The sequence below is a fragment of the Prionailurus viverrinus genome, chromosome B2 (assembly GCF_022837055.1).
Source record: "Prionailurus viverrinus isolate Anna chromosome B2, UM_Priviv_1.0, whole genome shotgun sequence".
Taxonomy (NCBI): domain Eukaryota; kingdom Metazoa; phylum Chordata; class Mammalia; order Carnivora; family Felidae; genus Prionailurus; species Prionailurus viverrinus.
In genome coordinates this window covers 99,647,456-99,666,594 of record NC_062565.1, presented here as the reverse complement: position 1 = coordinate 99,666,594, position 19,139 = coordinate 99,647,456, and the positions used below count along the sequence as shown (strand labels likewise).

General features: G+C 39.1%; 2 protein-coding genes across 4 annotated transcripts in view; one reads left to right on the top strand and one right to left on the bottom strand.

Annotated features, from left to right (window-relative positions):
• METTL24 (methyltransferase like 24) overlaps positions 1-18,361 on the top strand; it is a 172,766-nt gene extending 154,405 nt beyond the window's left edge. Inside the window, exon 6 of one of the 3 annotated variants that reach the window (XM_047858744.1) lies at positions 17,910-18,361. In XM_047858744.1, coding sequence (XP_047714700.1) covers positions 17,910-17,969 — 60 coding nt within the window. In that variant the 3' untranslated portion in view covers positions 17,970-18,361. Of the gene's footprint in view, positions 1-9,405; positions 9,894-17,909 lie in introns of those variants that run through there. The other 2 variants (XM_047858745.1, XM_047858746.1) reach the window with 2 other exon arrangements.
• CDC40 (cell division cycle 40) overlaps positions 1-18,548 on the bottom strand; it is a 60,828-nt gene extending 42,280 nt beyond the window's left edge. The window contains exons 1-2 of the mRNA XM_047858737.1: positions 18,360-18,548; positions 4,515-4,601 (exon numbers count right to left, since the gene is read on the bottom strand). Of these exons, the coding sequence (XP_047714693.1) occupies positions 4,515-4,601; positions 18,360-18,548 (276 nt within the window). The remainder of the gene's footprint in view (positions 1-4,514; positions 4,602-18,359) is intronic.
• Positions 18,549-19,139: the final 591 nt, after the last annotated feature.

The following is a 19,139-nucleotide window of genomic DNA, read 5'->3' as shown; positions in this document are numbered from 1 at the left end:
AACTTAATTATTTTCCACAAATTTGGAAAAGATCACCACAATTCGTTTTTATTGGGAGAATACCTCAATCATGTAAGACATAAGCAGAGTTTATTACTAAAACAACATCTTTTACTAGTATGGGTTCTATGACCTTGGGCCTCAGTTTCCTCATCTATGAAATAAAAGAGCTGAACTGTTCTAAAGTTCATTCCAACATTAATATTTATAGCAGCCCTTATGGCCAGATTTCTAATATAAACTAGGAACTTTTTTTTCCGTTTAACTTTGATGTTTTTCTATTCCTAAAAGTACTATTATTTTATTTTATTTAAAAAAAATTTTTTTAACGTTTATTTATTTTTGAGACAGAGAGAGACAAGAGCATGAACGGGGGAGGGTGAGAGAGAGAGAGGGAGACACAGAATCTGAAACAGGCTCCAAGTTCTGAGCCGTCAGCACAGAGCCCGACGCGGGGCTTGAAATCACGAACCGCAAGATCATGACCTGAGCTGAAGTCGGACGCTTAACCGACTGAGCCACCCAGGCGCCCCAAAGTACTATTATTTTAAATCTGAAAATCTCCCTGAAACTTACAGGTTTTATATGAGTCTAGGAAAGCTAACAAGTACATTTTTCTCTAAGTAGATCCAAAAAGGATTGAGTGAAATGAAGAAAATCAGTAGACTAAAGCAACGGCTATTGTATCTTCAAGTTCTATCTATAATTTGAGAAAGCTTATCCAGATACTAGGTTAGACCACTTAGGAAAAGTCCTCGGTTGGGAGGGAAAAATAATATTTTATAAAATAAAGTAGTCAATTCAGTTAATTTACTGAACTAGCAAAATCCAAGACGTAGGGGTATAATGTGCAAACTCTGCAACGGTCTACAAACAGGTCTTCCAGCCACAGAGCAATTGTGAAGAGTGATGTGAACTCACATCCCCAAATACATTACCTGCTGACAGTAAACCCTGAGACTTGGTTTCCTCCCTATAAAATAGGGATTAGAGTACTAATAATAACATGGGTTATTGTAAAGACTAAAGGAGATGAGGTATACAACTATATAAATCTCTCAGGGATGCAGGATACAGTAAGAAATGGTAGTTTTATTTCTATGACCACTCTTTTCCATCATGCAAATCCTTACCAAATTAACCTTCCTAAAAATTCAGCTTTAATTATGCCGCTTTAATAAGAACTTTAAAGATCTATGTATCATCTATTAAATCAAGACCAAACTGTTTACATTGGCCAGAACCCTGTGCAACACCATGCAAACTATCACTCTAATCTTACCTCTCTGTTCTCCCCAACTGACAATGACTAAAGTATTCCTTCCTGTTCTTTAAATCTTTTATAATTTGGCTAATGCTACTCTCTTCTGCCTGGAATCTTTCCTCATAAAAGCCTTTCTAGCCATCAATGCCAGTAATAGTAACATAAATAACAGTAAGGGCTGCTATTTATTAAATGCTTACTCTGTGCCAGAGTTTCCTAGGCATATCATACATTAGTATGTGTATCCATATAACTTGGTAAGGTAGAAATTATCTTCATTTTACCCTTGAGAAAACTAAGGTAACCCAGGGTCACACCAAAGCTAATAAGCAGTACATTTAACCCCAAATCTCATGTTCTTAACTGGGACTTTACTGTTTATTTTAAATTCAAGTGTTTTTTTTTTAAATTAATTTACTTTTAAATTTATTTATTTAAATTCAAGTTAATTAACATACAGTGGAGTACTGGTTTCAGGAGTAGAATTTAGACATTCATCACTTACATATAATACCTAGTGCTCATCCCAACAAGTGCCCTCCTTAATGCCCATTTAGCCCATCCCCCCACCCACCAACCCTCAGTTTGTTCTCTCTGTATTTAAGAGTCTCCTATGGTTTCCCTCCCTCTGTTATGTTATTTTTCCTTCCCTTCCCCTATGTTCATCTGTTGTGTTTCTTAAATTCTACATGAGTGAATTCATATATTTGTCTTTCTCTGACTGACTTATTTTGCTTAGCATAACACACTCTAGTTCTACCCACTTTGTTGCAAATGCTGATTTCAAGGGGTACATGCACCCCAGTGTTTATAGTGGCACCTCTCAACAATAGCCAAACTATGGTAAACACACAAACATCCATCGACTGATGAATGGATAAAGAAGATGCGGTATATAAAATGGAATGCTACTTGGTGATCAAAAAGAATGAAATCTTGCCATTTACTGTTTATGTTTTTTTTATGTTTTTATTTTATTTTTGAGAGAGAGACAGAGTGTAAGCAGGGGAGGGGCAGAGAGAGAGGGAGACACTGAATCTGAAGCAGGCTCCAGGCTCTGAGCTGTCGGCACAAAGCCCGACGTAGGGCTCGGACTCATGGAACCGAGCTGAAGTTCGGACGCTTAACCGACTGAGCCACCCAGGTGCCCCAGCCATTTATTATTTTAAATACTACTTTCTCCATGAAACTTTTTCTTATCTTTACAACCAGACACAATCTCTCCTTTAACCTGAATAGGACTTTAGGCATTCTAGGAAACAATCTGGTCTCTATCGTTTTAGTGTACGTGCTGCCGAAGCAAGCATTCTATCTTTTAAAATAACACAAAGCATATCCTCTCTGGTAAACAGTAGCTTGAGGAGAGGGGTTATAACTTGTTTCTAACAATGGATTCTCAAAATATGGGAACTTGAATTCATCCAGCAAAGTTCCTGGTGACACCTTTCCATACTTTGCAAATTACACAGATCCCAGTCATAAAAGTCTAAGTTAATTATCTATTATGTAACAGACAATTCATTTGGCAACCAGGAAAAATTGTAATTTTTCTTCACTTTTCCCTCTCATCACTCCTTTCTCAAACTGGTGACAAGCATCAGTGTTTGTAACATAAACTAATTTATATATTGAATGGGAGGTTCCCTAAAACAAGAAAAAAAAGAACAGATAATTAAAGGATTGGTAATCTCACAAAGACAATGATACGCCTAATGCCTCATCAATATCACCAAAAAAAAACAACTTCATATTTTAAATTTTGAAAACAGTAATCACACAGCAATGTATTAGTTATGCACAGGACCGAAACATTTAAGAGAAAGAGACTTCATATAAAATGCACTGACATAGGAAGGTCACAGGCGCGCATGTGCGCGTGCGTGCGCACACACACACACACACACACACACACACACACACTACTTCCAAACTTTCTCACTTCCTGAATTTAGTGGCCCTATTTTATTGAAGTACTTTTCATTTAAAAAAATCATGAAGCATATATGTAACATACAACCTTTCTTCACCGTGCCAGCTAAAGTGGTGCCAAGGGATATGAAAGTCTATAGGTTCAACAGGCTAGAAGGACTTAAGAAATAATATAATAAAATTTAAAATGTGCTGCAGTCTCAGAATATGAGCATGGGATTTCTGCTAACTGGACAGCCGGAGAACCGCTACAGGGATGTCTAAATGCTAGCACTGACATCATCAGCTGTGCTACATTTTTCACTCGCCATATTTCAAGTGACTACAGAAACCTGAGCAGGCAGATTATATAAAACAGCTTTATGACTGCTTTATCAAAAAAAGGACAATGACTGTGTGCTCAAAACCAAAAAGTATTAAAAAGTACCTCTTTCTTCATTCAGCTGCAATAAAATATGGCTCCTCACCCCCATTTTAAAGCGCTTCTTACAGATCCTGCTACTGAAGGCTTACTTTTTTGTTTTATAATGACCATTTTCTGGCATCTCCATTTTCTCAGCCAAGCATTCTTTCCCTTTTTGAAAACAAAATACTATAAACTTCATTCTTCTACAAAGACTTTCCTAAATGGACAGTTTTCACTGTTTTCCTTCCTTCCTTCCTTCTTTTCTTTTTTCTTTTCTTTTCTTTTCTTTTCTTTTTTTCTTTTTTTGCCTTTTTCCCCCTATCTTCTTTGTGCTTCCATCAGCATTAATCATCATCATCACCACCACCACCACCATCATAAGATGTCTCACACAGAGCAAGCAATACACCCGGTGACTACTTCTGAGCAGTGAACACATTAGCACGGCACCCCTTTTTTGCATTCATCACAGGAGCATTTGTAACCAGATGTTTCATAATACACTCCGCACTGATGATGCTAATAAAACAAGTTCTTTTTCCCTTATGGTTAATTTATAATACTCCCTTAACAATACTGAGGAAGATGTTAACTACGTTCACATCTAAGAACCAAACATTTCAAAATGTCTTTTTTCAAAAGACAGAGTTCCATTCTATCAGATAGTTGTATGTTGGCAGATAAACATTAGCACATTTTTAAAGGTACAATTTCTTTTTTTAAAAAATTGAGATATAATTGACACATAACAAGACATGGTTTTTGAAAGTTTAAATGTATATTCTTGTGAGAAAACTCCAAAAAACTCACTGTTTATCTACCTATGTATAATTCAAATGCATTAGCAAAAGGCAGAATCTTTTTTTTTTTTTTTTTTTTTTTTAAGGCAGAATCTTAAATATAATGTTTTCTCACCTCAGGAGCAAACATGGTCTCATAGGTAGGATTATACTGAACCTCTTTGACTGCAGGGTCAAGGTGAACTCCGGTCTCCAAATCTTCCTAGAAGAAAACCAAATGAACGTTAAAGATCTGACAGATAAAGATTTTATTTTAGAAACTACATTAAGATCATACTAGCCAGCTTAACACTAATTTTATGATTATTACACGAGTACCATATGATTAATATTTCTAACAATCAAGGACTAATAGAAGTAATGTATATAGGTATAGAAGTTAGAATGCATAACAAAATTTTTCTCCTTTCAAAATACTTTGTCTCATCTGAACATATTAAAAACTTTTCCAAATAAGCTAATAAGCTACTCAAAGACTTAAATTAAGAGAGTCCAACTCCTCTTTTTTTATGAACTCAAAACCTCCAGTTCCAAATTCAGGATAACTCCTTTATTCACCAAACCTTATTAGCTATACCCAGATGGCACATAGTTCAGGACTGAAGAAGTGGCAGGACCCTAACATTCTAAATCTAAATCTTACACTCTATGCCAATGTTTCAACCGTCTTAAATTCATCCCCTAGCTTTAACAAACACAAAAATCTCATGTCCACCAGAGAATCACTGGTGATCTCTATTTTGTGTAACCCCAACACTTACAAATACTGTAATTCCCAAATTGGCATCTCTAGTCTGGACCTCTCCTCTGAACTCTAAAGACTTGTGTATGTGACCTTTAACTCAACATCTTTTCTCCCAGGATGCCTAATGGACATCTCAAACTTGATATATCCAAAAGTGAACTTCTGGTCACCCCTTCCCAATGACTTCTTCCAGCCTTACGTCTGCTCGCACAAAAACTCCTGGAGTTATCCTTGATTCCTCTTTCTCTTACATTGTACCTCCAATTCATCAGCAGATCCTCTATCTTCTACACACATCTAGAGTTCAACAACTTCTCAAGTCCTCTTTCATGGACATCTCACAACCCAGTTTATCAACTCGCACCTGGATTATTGCAATAGTCTCTGAAATGGGCTCCCTGCTCCTACCCTTGTCCACTCACAGCCTCACTCCATGCAGGAGCTGTGAGATTTTTAAAAAATATTAGATTATGTTACTCCTGCTCTAAACCCTCAGGTAGCTTCTCCACTCAGAGTAAAAGCCTAATAAAGGTGTAAAGGCTCATTACCAGTTGTTCTCAGAAGCTAAGTATGGTTCCCCTAGGTAGTGTTACAAGGCATTTTTGTCTTCCTGTATTGTTCTGCCTGATTATTTACATATTAAAAATGTGCTGTTCATACGTGTTTAATTTACACTTTAAACAGGTAATAAATACCTTTCCTTTACTTATGGTACTCAAGTTATATTTAAAAATTTTTAAGAAAGTTACATATCATCTGTGATTATACTTCAGTAAAGTGGAATTACAAAATTACTATTACAAAATGAGGATGTTTGAATCTAATTGGTTGAGAATTATCCTCCCCCTGAGATCCCAGAATGATCTGTACCCCCACTCGCCTCCATAAACTTCTGTATTCATCTAGTCCTGTGCCGATGCTCATTAATTCCAGCCTCACTGGCTCCTTTGCTATTCCTAGAATTCACCAGAGGACAATCCTGCCTCAGGGTCTCTGCATGTACTGTTCCCTTTTCTTGGAATGTTCTTTCCCTGGATATTCACATGATTGGTCTCTCTCTTTTTCAAGTCCCTGCTCAGTTTTTCCACTTTCCTCTTACTTTGCTTTATTTTTCTCCATTATATTTTTCATCATCTGACATGTTTATTTATTGTCTGGATTTTGAATGCACAAATGTATCTTCAAACCCTAAAATTATCCCTATCACATCACCATCTTTATTCTGTTGGTCTTTTGCTGATGTGACATACATCTGTCAACACAATGCATAACACAACTCAAAGTAATAATCAAAAAACATTTTTAATGTTTATTTATTTTGAGAGAGAGAGAGAGAGAGAGAGAGAGCATGTATGTGCATGTGCACACAAGGGAAGGGCAGACAGAGAGAGGGAAAGAGAATCCTAAGCAGGCTCGGCACTGTCAGTGCACGGGCCGCCACAGTGCTCAATCCTCAACGTGAGATCATGATTGAATGGAAATCAAGAGTTGGATGCTTAATTGACTGAGCTACCCAGATGCCCCTGAAAAATTTTTTTTAAAGGTGAGATATCAAAAGGGTGCCTGGGTGGCTCAGACACTGGTTGAGTGTCCGACTTCGGCTCAGGTCATGATCTCACAGTTCGTGAGTTTGAGCCCTGCTCTGTGCTGACAGCTCAGAGCCTGGAGCCTGTTTCGGATTCTATGTCTCCCTCTCTCTCTGCTCCTGCCCTGCTCACACGCTGTCGCTCTCTCTCAAAAATAAATAAATATTAAAAAAAAAAATTTTTAAGGGTGAATGATGCTGCAGAAGAAGCAATGCTGCTGACAAATGAAGATCTGGGAGACTTAGAATGACTAATGACAAAGACTAGGAAACTGACCAAAGAAAATAATACTGTAGGCACACAATTATTATTCCAAAATTTTACCACTTCTAAAGCAACCCTCACCCAAAGCAGCCAACTTAGTTTTTCTACTTCTCAGAGATAGAGTTCTTCAAATATGACTCCCTTAAACTTCCATCCTCTCTAGTTTCAAAACTGTATCTTTACCTTCTCTTGTCTTTCTCATGACTTCTATCTCCACCTTAGATTTTTATCTGCAACCTTGACCACACGCTTCGCCTCTGGATCCATATATGCAACTGCTTACCGAACTGCATTATATGGATGTTCCATAACATCAAACACTTTGTGTCCAAAACACATCTCAATCTGCCATGTCTCTACCTTCACTCACTAACAAATAAGGCACAGAATCTTGATTCCGTTTCTGAAATATTTCTCCAACAACTCCGCTTCTACAGTCCCTCTCCACATCCCTGTCTCCACTGTTCTAGCACAGACTCCATCATATCTTATCTATTCTAATACCTCCTTATCTGGTTTAATACACTCCCACTTTTGCCATATTAGACAAATTACTGATTTTTAAAAATATCAAGTACTTGCATCTATTCTGTGCTGTTGGCAATGTCACACTCTTTGTTCCTTATTGTATATCCCTTTATTATCTGATAATATGTCATCTTACTTTCTCTTATACCTTTCCTCCTCTTGGCTCAGGAAAACTGCTTTTCCAAGGTCCTAAGGAATGTTGTACATAATTCCTTATAGCAATTGTGATACTATATTATTTGTTGCACATGACTTTTACGAAGATTTTATATCCTCACTGCCTAGAATACAGAGAATTTAGTGTATGTTCAATAAATTTGTTAAACTGAAGAAAGAAAAGTCAAATCCATAGAGAAATTAAAGAGGGTTAAGGCTGGGGCGCCTGGGTGGCTCAGTCGGTTGAGCGTCCGACTTCAGCCCGGGTCACGATCTCACGGTCCGTGAGTTCGAGCCCCGCGTCGGGCTCTGGGCTGATGGCTCAGAGCCTGGAGCCTGTTTCCGATTCTGTGTCTCCCTCTCTCTCTTCCCCTCCCCCGTTCATGCTCTGTCTCTCTCTGTCCCAAAAATAAATAAACATTAAAAAAAAAAAAAAAAGAAAAAAAAAAAAGAAAAAAAAAAAAGAGGGTTAAGGCTAAATAATGATTGCCAAATCTGGCAATTGCATCACAAAAAAACCTTTGCCAGAATGATTCTGGTAGTGGAGTAGATAGAAAAGCAGTCATGAGAGACAGAGATATAATTAAGGATTTAGAAAAAGAGGACAGTAATAGTTTCTACTCTCTCAAGACATTTGGCAATAAAGCAGAGATGGGGTGCCAGATTGAAGGATTTTCAAGGTAAAATTAAGTTTGTTAGCTCCCTCCTTAAAAAGAGACTAAGCTGAGATTTAGTCAATTATAAGCTACAGGATAGGAGAGAGTAGGGAGAAACGCATGAAAAGAATGAGGGGAGGGGTGCCCGGGTGGCTCAGTCGGTTAAGCGTCAGACCCTTGATTTCGGCTCAGGTCATGATTTCGTGGTTTTGAGCCCCACATTTGCCTCTGCATTGACAGTGTGGAGCTTGCATGGGATTCTCTCTCTCTCTCCCTCTGCCCCTCCCCCATTTGCATTCTCTCTCTAAATAAATAAATAAATAAATAAATAAATAAATAAACTCGAAAGGAAAAAAAAGAATGAGGGAATAATCAATGATGTGGTTATCCTGGAAGAAGTGGGAAGGAAAAGAATCGAGGACACAATTGGAAGGTTAGCTTCTGAAAAGAGGAGAGCCTTCTCTGAGATGAAACAGAGGTGACAAAGGATGGGTAATGGGTGATAGATGTTTGGAGCCGGTGGGAGATGTTGGGACTCATAACTGATTTTATTTTCTTTGAGTAGTTGGGGGCACAGGCCTCTTCACAAACCAACTATGGTAACTCCAAATTCATTTATTGATTCAACAAATATCGATTAGGTGCCTCCTATGTGCCAAGCATTGTTCTAGGCCCGCAGAAGCAGATAAAGCTCCCTGACCTTGTGGAGCTTAGAAAGTGGGGGAGACAGATAATAAGCAATATACTAAGTGAATTACATAGTTTGCTGGAAGAGGGTAAGTGCTATGAAAAAAACGGGCTTAACAACATTAGTGCTGACTCACGTTATCTCATGTAATTCCTACAACACTTCTGTGAAGTAAGTATTAGCAACATTAAGTCGCTTACTCCAAGATACTAATAGAATAAATGGGAAGGGGGAAATTTTCAAGTAACCACAATGAACAATATTAAAGAGACACATTAGCAACAAACGAAAAAAACCACTGGCGGGCTATCAGTCAGGGTGCTTAGCCACAAGCAGCTAAACTCTCACAGACTGATTAAACAATATTGAATCCTTTCTCTTAGAACTGCCAAGAAGGGTGGAGAATCAGTTTGGGGAAATAGGCGTAAGTGAGGGTGAGTATACAGATGGAATCACAATTGAAAATCAATCCTACCACAGAGCCAGTCCACTGAGGACAACAGTTCGCCATTACTGAACATCACCACTAAATGACTGTGGCTGCCACTGGACACTGCTGTTGAGACTCGTGGCCTGAGAAACGAGATGTTGGCCACCACTGCCACTGAAGATACTCTCTTTCCTTGCTTCTTTGTGGAATAGCTTTAGATTAGAATTTCAATGACTGCATTTGTCTGCTGAGCCCAAGTTACTGTCCTGAGACTTAAATAAAATGGAATTAGGAGAATGAGAATCTGGGCTTTCAGGCTCTGAAGGTCGGGGCAGCAAGGGCTGTTCTTCACATGAAGACTCTCAAGGAAGGGGATTCAAATGTCGGACCATCTAAAGAATGATACGTATACAGCTGACCTTTGAACAATACAGAATTAAACTTATATACAGATTCTTTTCAATAAATAGAGTACAGTCCTGTAAGTGTGTTTTTTCTTCCTTCTGGTTTGTTTTTTAATGTTTCTTTGAGAGTGAGTGCACGCATGCACGTGCACACGCAAGTGGGGGAGGGGCAGAGAGGGAGACACAGAATCCGAAGCAGGCCTTAGGCTATGAGCTGTCAGCATAGAGCCCAATGCAGGGCCTGAACCCTGGAACCAGAAGATCATGACCTGAGCCACAGTTGGGCACCCAACTGACTGAGCCACCCAGGCGCCCCCTTCCTTATGATTTTCTTAATAACATTTTTTCTCTAGCTTCCTTTATTGTAAGAATATAGTATATAATACATATGCCATACAAAGTATGTGTTAATTGACTATTTACGTTATCAGTAAGGCTTCGGTCACCAGTAGGCCATTAGTAAAGTTTCTGGGTAGTCAAAAGTGATAGGTAGAATTTCAACTGGATGGTGTGGGGGAGGGGTTGTGTCCCTAACTGCTTCCTTATTCAAGGGTCAAGTGTATATTACCCTAAAATGCACGCTAGAATCTTCACTGATTAGAGATAGTATCTGCCTAGTGTTGAATAGTAAAACTCAGTACCATAAAATTAAAAAGTCATACACAAATGGCTTCAACTGCATAAAAACTAAATTAAATGTGTCTCTCTCAATATTTAATTCTAGTATAAACTGCTAAAAAAATAACAAAGCTTAGCCATGTTTATGCCTCCCCAATGTATTTTATAGAATACAGCTGCTAGAACCACTTTTTTTTTTTAAGTTTATTTATTTTTGAGAGAAAGAGACACACAGCACAAGTGGGGAGGGGGGTAGAGAGAGAGAGGGAGACACAAAATCCAAAGCAGGTTCTAGGTTCTGAGCTGTCAGCACAGCCTGACGCAAGGCTCGAACCCACGAACTGTAAGATCATGACCTGAGCTAAAGTTGGAGGTTTAACTGACTGAGCCACTCAGGAGACCCTAGAACCACTTTATAATATAGTTTATCACATTTTTCTAAATAAGGGTATTTTAACTTTGAATTATTTTGAATGCAGTACCATGAGGTGGCAAATTTTAAATTCAAATTACAACTTAAAAAGAAATACTCTTTATACGTACAACAGTGGCAACTAATAAAAAATATAAATAGGTCTCAGTCTGGTTCCTGCTAAAATTATAGAACAAATTGGACAACCCTCCAGAAAGTGAAGAGTCAGTAATTACAACATTTGATTAGAAAAACTTGGACAATACCACAACCTTGTTTTAATATCCATGAGGAGTTCAGTAATAATTAAGCACGCAATTAAGATTACCACAGAATTACAAAGGATTTCTATTCCATTTTAATTATCCATAAAAATTAAAGTACAGTGAGTGAAGGGCACCCTATGGGTCAAATAAGTTGAACAAGTTATCTTCTCTTGATTCAAACAAATTTGAGAATAAAATGAAATAGTATTTACTTCTGAGTCCTTTTCACATTTTTTTACTGTTGCACAAATAAGAATATAAATGTGAAAGCACTTTGTAAACTATAAAGCAGAACATAAGTATTAATCATTACTATGAACTATTTATCAATTTATAGTATAGGTTTTTTTCCCCCGAAAAAGTAGGAATGAGTAAACTTTCTAAGATGGAAGTTTAAGTGGATGTCATAAAAGAATAGAAATTCACATAAAGATATCCTTTGGGTTTGGCTCTTAACAAATGCAGAGGAAAAAGGTGATCTATTTGAGGCTCACGAGTATGAGTAAGATCACCCAAAAAGAAATTTTAAAATATGCTCAAAATTAGAGGCAGAATTTTCATTTTACTCGAGTTGGCTACGCCAAAGCAGGGAATGCATTGGGGAAAGGTAACATAGTCATGGACTGAAATGAGAGAATGCCAGGTCTGCTTTTTTGTTTTTTTAATTTTAAAGTCAATAACAAACAACTCTTGCAACCCAATAGGGTTCATTACATGATTTCCAAAGTGCAAAAATCTGATAGTGCTGCATTGAAATACATTTTTAACCAGAAAATAATTGTTGTCACACACTGGAGAACACAAATATGTTTAACTGGAGTTCTAGAATAAGAGAAGAACAGGACTAAAATAGTATGTGGAAATAAGAACTGAGAACTCTGCAGAAACACTGAAAGATCCACATTCCAAACCAATGGATTCCCAATTAAAGAAACTCTACAAATTCTGAGCAGGACAAACAAAAAGATATCCACACCTGGGTATCCCATAAGGAATCTAAAGACTGAAAGTACGGGGGCTCCTGGGTGGCGCAGTCGGTTAAGCGTCCGACTTCAGCCAGGTCACGATCTCGCGGTCCGTGAGTTCGAGCCCCGCGTCAGGCTCTGGGCTGATGGCTCAGAGCCTGGAACCTGTTTCCGATTCTGTGTCTCCCTCTCTCTGCCCCTACCCCGTTCATGCTCTGTCTCTCTCTGTCCCAAAAATAAAAATAAAAATGTTGAAAAAAAAAAAAAAAGAATGCTACTTTAAAAAAAAAACAAAAAAAAAACCTGAAAGTACACCCCAAATAAAAGGGGGCAGAAGGTAAGGGCCTTAAAAGCAGTCCAAGGAAAAGAGAACAGCTACAATGACAGCTGACTTGTTATCAGTAACAGTGAAAATCAGAAAATAGAGTATTTTAAATATGTTGAAAGAAAAGAACTGTCAGCTAAGTAAATGAAACTTGGTGAAAAGATCCTTCAAGAAAGATGGTTAAATAAAAACATTTTTAAGACAAACGAAAACTGCAAGCAGTTGCCACCAGCTACCCCTCACTAAAGGACATCAAGTATGCACAATAGGCAGAAGGCAATTTCTTTGCATATGAGATACAGGAATCGGCATAACTCACTGCCATCTTCTGAAATTTAAATATATATAAAAAAATACAGGACAATAATAGCTAAAGTAGGGGTAGTGGAATGTTAATAAAACTGCAGTGTCCTAAGGTTCTTGCACTGTTCAGTAAAAAGTAAAGATATTGATTAATTCAGATGTTTTAATTTCTAGGGGTAATCAAAGAGCAGAAATGAGGGCATAATTTACAAATGGGTACAGGGAAAAAAAACCAGAATGATAAAAAAAATCAATCCAAAAGAATGGATGCCTAGCATATTAATTTTCTATCTTCTTTTCCATTACCTGTATTCAAGGCTACACTTAAAAAAAAAATATTGCTGGGGCATCTGGGTGGCTCAGTTAGTTAAGTGTCTGACTCTTGGTTTCAGCTCAGGTCATGATCTCACAGTTTCATGGGTCTGAGCCCCCGCGTGGTGCTTGCACTGTCATTGGGGAGCCTGCTTGAGATTCTCTGTCTCCCTCTCTCTCTGCCCTCTCTCTGCCCCCCACTCGCACTGTCTGTGTCTCTCAAAATAAATAAATAAACTTAAAAAAAAATATTGCTATGGCTGCACCTCACAACTTCTGGTATTATTCTCCTTATTATTCAGTTCAAAATATTTTCTATTATTATTATTTTTGATTTAGGTCCATGAGCATATTTTGGTCCATGTATATGTGTGTGTGTGTGTATCTTTATATAAAAGATATACACACATATACATATACATATACACACACACACACACACACACACACACACACACACACGTATGTATCTTTTTCAGGCAGGATCCACATCCAGCGTGAAGCCCAACAGGGGGCTTGAACTCACAACCCTGAGATCAAGACCTGAGCTGAGATCAAGTCAGATGCTTGATCTATTGAGCCACCCAGATGCCCCTTTGCTCAATATATGCTTTTTCTATCTTACTTTTGATCCTTCTGGAAATCTTAGCAAGCATGGCAAAAAGAAAAAAAAAAGAGAGAGAGATTCAAAGAAGGAAAAAAATACTGTCGTATTTGCATCTGATAGGACCATAGGACTATGTAAGTAGTGAGATCAGTAAAAAAAAATTAAATAAATAAAAAATAATGCTACTTATGAATATATTGCATAAAAACATGACACACCTAGAAATACCTTCAGCAAAACTATGCAAGATACTTACGGAGAAAATTATAAACTTTGGAAGAAATTAAAAATCTAAAGAAAACCTAAACAAATAGATAGAATATTGTCTCCAAATTGATCTGTGGTTCAATGTAATCAAACAAAACCCTACCTGGGTGTTAGTAAAACTCTACAAATCAATTCTAAACTGTATTTAGAATTACAGGGGCCAAGAACAGCCATGACATTCTTGAATAACTACAACAAAAAGGGGTTAGAGGAATAGCCTCACCAGAGATCAAGCCATATTATTAAAAATGTTCACACCATACACAATAATTAAATCCCTGTGGATTTATGACTTAAATGTAAAAAGCAAAAATCTAGTGCTTCCAAAAAACAAAAAGGAAATTCTTATGACTTTGGGATAAGAAAGGATTTCTCAAACAAGAAACACAATTCATAAAAGACTAACTTGATAAGACTAGACAAGTAAACAACTATTTATCATGACAGTAAAGGAAGTGAGGAGACAAGCCACAAGCCAGAAAAGATATTTGCAGTACATATAACTGACAAAGGATATTAGGCAGATATACAAAGATCTCCTACAAGTCAAAAGACAACCCAAGTCACTTGAAAAAGAAAAAAAAGTCTAATCACCAATAACATATATGAAAAGATGTTCAATCTCATTAGTGTTCAGGGAAATGGAATATTAAAAACACTGAGTACGTTTATAATCTTGTCAAAATGCTTGCGATTCGTCACAATAGTTAATCAAATACAGATGATCATATCTGCATGCTTCACATCTCCTCCCTTGGTCATTTCTCTATCACTACATTTACTGTGTGTAAGGTTTTGTTTGTTTTGCATACAAGTGTTGGTTCACAAACAAATGATAATTAATGTCCCTTATTCTCTCATCATAGAACCTTCATCAACTGGGGGGGTGTAGCCCCAGTTGTGTGCTCTGCTTCTAATGGACCTCTGGTGCCTTATGTGACCTCTCTTCCCAGATTATCTTACTTCACACTTGAGTTGATTGAACTAAGTGAGTTCTAGAGACATTCCATCACCCCCACCCAATAAGTGTACATTGATTCTCGATGTACATTCTTTCTCAAGACTTTCTTTTTCACTTACTCTTTCATTCATTCTCTCACCAAATATATTTCCCTTAATCTTGCATACTAGGCATAGGAGACATGAAAATAGACACAACCATGTCTGGTCCTTAGGGTCTGACAATAGTCCAGGGTAAAGAAAAAGTGAACAAGTCACAGCAATGCAGCAAGTGCTACAACTGAGGTACAAAGGGGGCTGCTTGGACAGAGGAGGGAACGTGTGCACTGAGACTAAAGGACAGAATTTGGAGGCAGAGGGAGCACAAGGCATGAGGAAAGAGATTTCCCAGCAGAGAGACTTGTATGGCCAAAAAATCTAGAGAGGGGGAAAAAAAAAAAAAAAAAAAAGGCTTTTGGGGCTTTATAGAGAGTTCAGCATGGGGAAATGGCAGGCCTCATGTTACACAGGAACTTGGAAAATTATCCAGTAGCAACATGGTATCTTTGGGCAGAGAAGTGGTACAACACTGGAATTTACAAAGATGACTCTGGGCACACTGTGAAGGAAAGAATGGGATACGGAACTAGGAAACAAGAAGGAAAAAGTAGAAAGACCAGTTAGAGGGTTATTATAATTGTCTTGCATTAGATAGAAATGATAAGAATCTGGAATAAAATATTTGACAACTGTCATTGTGTCACAATGATAAGACCCACCACCCAAGAGTAGCGGTTGAAAGAGAAAGGAACATCAAGAATGACTCCTGGGAGAAGTAAAGAAGATACAAAGTAAGGCTGTATCAGTGAAAGTGGAGAGGAAGAAATTAATTTGAGGAACGTTACAACTGTCTGAATGACAAGCTTCAGGGGCTGAGGAAGAAGGAAAAGGAAGACGCTTCTGGTTTTGGCTTGGACTAATATGGGGGTTGGGAGATCATTAACCAAAATGGGAAAAACAGGTGAGGTGGATCTTGAGGGGGAAGAAAAATTGTTAATTTTTCAGCACATTGGATTGGAGGTGCCTGAGTACCATCCTGAGTGAGAAGTGTAACAGTTCCGGAGCTAGCAAAGAGGTTAGAATTGGAAATAATAAGGACGGTGTGTCTGACACTATTATAAGTGCTTAATGTGCTTTGTGACAAGCCTATCTTCGAGACAGGTATTTGTGTCATCCCGACTTTACAGATAAGAAAAAACCCTAGGCACGGAGCACTTAAAGTAACTTATCCAAGTTACTTATCCAAGTTACCCAAGGTCACCATTTGGGTAAGTGCTGTAGGCAGGATTTGAATCCTGATAGTCTTGATTCCAGAGCCTTTCACTTCACAGTGTTCACCTGTGAGTCATCAGAAGCACAGACTCAAGTTGAAGGCATGAGAGAGTATGAGGCGTGCAAGGGGGACTAAGGGCCGGGTCCCAGGAAACCCCAATGCACAAGGGAGGATAGAAGAACAGGGGATCAGAAGACTGAGGATGGCGTTATGGAAGCCAGAGGGAAAGCAACTTTCGGGAAACAAGAATAGTGTCACTTGATGCAGATATTCAAGTCAGACAGCAGAACTTGACACGTTCTCACCTTTCTCAGGGAGAGTAGGTAGTTTCCCAAGAGGCCAGGGCTAGGTTGCACTGGCTTGAGGAGAAAATGAGATGAAGTGAGAGCTCGAAAAAGTTAAGCTGTGAAAAGAATGAGGACTCAGGAGGTTGCTGGAATGATACAAGTTTGGGGAGTTTGTTTTGTTATAAAGATAGGATTCTAAGCATTCTTTCATACCACTTTATTAATAAAAAGTAAAATCCGTGAAAGTTTGCAAAAGACTTAAAATTATAACACTAGACTTGGGAACATCTTTTTCTTGGTTTGATTTTTTTGGTTTTATTGAAGTATAATTAGCATACATGTTATATTATTTTCTGGTATACAACAAATTGTTTTGACAATTGTATAGGAAACATCTTACATGCAAAGCAGTTTTTGTACACTGCCTCCCACCAGCACATCTTGAGCTTCTGGTCACCCCCATTAGGCTCTACTGGGCCTATATTACCAACTGGCAGGTGTTTTTCCCTGGTTCTAGACATGCCAACCTTTTCCTCAGATCTTCAAACACACTAAGCTCCTTGTCATCTCAAAACTTGCTTTGTTTGCTTTAACTTTCTTGCAAAGTTTCCTTTGTCTGGAAACTCTTGCCTTATCTTGCACATGGCTGGCTTCTTCTTCTTCAAAGCTGCTTTTACAGAGAAGACTTCCTTGACCCATCTATGGAAGTCATACTCCTACTTAATTCTCTATCACGGAACTTTTTTTTTTTTCCATTCATAGTACTCAATTGTATCTGCAACCGCTTTACTTGCTCACATTTCATTGGCTGTCTCTTCCACTAGCATGTATGCATCATGATGGCAAAGATGTCTGGCTCCTTGGCCTCTGTGTCTTCAGCCCCTAGAGTAGTTCCTGGCAAATAACACGTCTTCCGTAAATATTAGTTGAATGAGCTATACAATCCGTTTTCTCCCTCTATCACCCTCCTCAACTGGGATCAAGCACGCTGTTTCTTTTTTTATTTTTATTTTTTTTAAATTTTTTTTCAACATTTATTTATTTTTGGGACAGAGAGAGACCGAGCATGAACGGGGGAGGGGCAGAGAGAGAGGGAGACACAGAATCGGAAACAGGCTCCAGGCTCTGAGCCATCAGCCCAGAGCCTGACGCGGGGCTCGAACTCACGGGCCGCGAGATCGTGACCTGGCTGAAGTCGGACGCTTAACCGAGTGCGCCACCCAGGCGCCCCAAGCACGCTGTTTCTTAAACCCAAGGCCTTTTCTTGCTGTACTGACATATATAATCACAAGGGCTAAACTAACATTATTGCACTTTTATTAGATACCAGAGTCTGCGCTATAAGCTACATTTGTATCATTTCACTTACATAAAACCCTCATACAGATACATACTTTAAAAATAATCTCTATTGCACAGGTAATGAAACACAGGAGGTTGTATAACTTGTCGAAGTTCGCAGAAGTGGTGGAGCCGTAACCAGAATCTAGTTCTAACTTCAAAACAAACCAAGGCCGGGACACCGCTCTCTTCAAGTCAGAGTACATAGTCTGGTTTGGGAAGTGCCTGTTTTACACCTGCTCTACACAGGCCACATCCTAATCATAATAAATTAAAGTTTCACCACCTCCCCCTCGCCCTTCCCACTGGCTCGATGGAAGGAGAAGACAGCGGGGAGCAGTGGAGAACTGTCCTGAACTTTCAAGTCCCGGCTTCTCCCAAGGAAGATGCATGTAAGGAGAAGAGACCCGAGGGTTAGCAACTTGTATCTCAGCACTGAGGCAGCGGTAACCCGGAGCCTAACAAGCGACTGCCGGATTTTGGAGCAGAAGCAAAGTCCCGCACTGCATCAGTGGCCACAGCGCTTACCTTAACTGCCACCTCCGGAGCCGAGTCCACCGCCACTGCCAGAGACGGCTTGGCCGAAGCTGATTTAGTCAAGTGCATGAGGGAGTCGGAAGCTGGCAGCGAACACCGTCCACCCTCACTGTCCGAGTCCGATTCGGACCCTGAACCCGAACCATAGGACGCAGCCAAAGATGCAATCGCAGCCGACATGACTGCAACCGATCCTCTGCGGAGACCAGGCCCCGGCGGAAGAAGCGGCTTCCAGGTCCTGACAGATTAGCATGACACACATTACTTACTTCCTTTGCTAAGAGTTCATTTACGACGTCTTTAAGCTATAATCAATTAGTATTTGAATAAATATAAGAGAATGCAGAATAATAAAATGTTTATCTACGGAAGTAGAGAGAATTGTGATACCTTATAACTTTCAGGACCTATTCGGCTGGATTGAAGACTACGAGTTCCGAAATACCCTGAGGTCACGAGGTCCAACACTCCCGGCGTTCAGCGCGGCGGGAAGTGGAAGAGGCATAATGGGAAGTGTAGTTTGGTGCGAGGGGCGGGGCGAACTGGGCAGGCCTCTCTTTGACCACGCCCCTGAATGGATGGTTCATTCAATTGGCTATCATCTTCCCTCACTCCCAGGCCAAGCACTGTTCTCTCAGTCCCCTTCCCCCAAATTGGAGATTGGGCAATACCATACAGCCTCAGGAAATGGGGGGGAGAGCCGTATTCATTCCCTCTGTTGGGTGAGTGGGCGGAGGCTGAGTTTTCCACCACGGCTGCACCTGGGCTCGG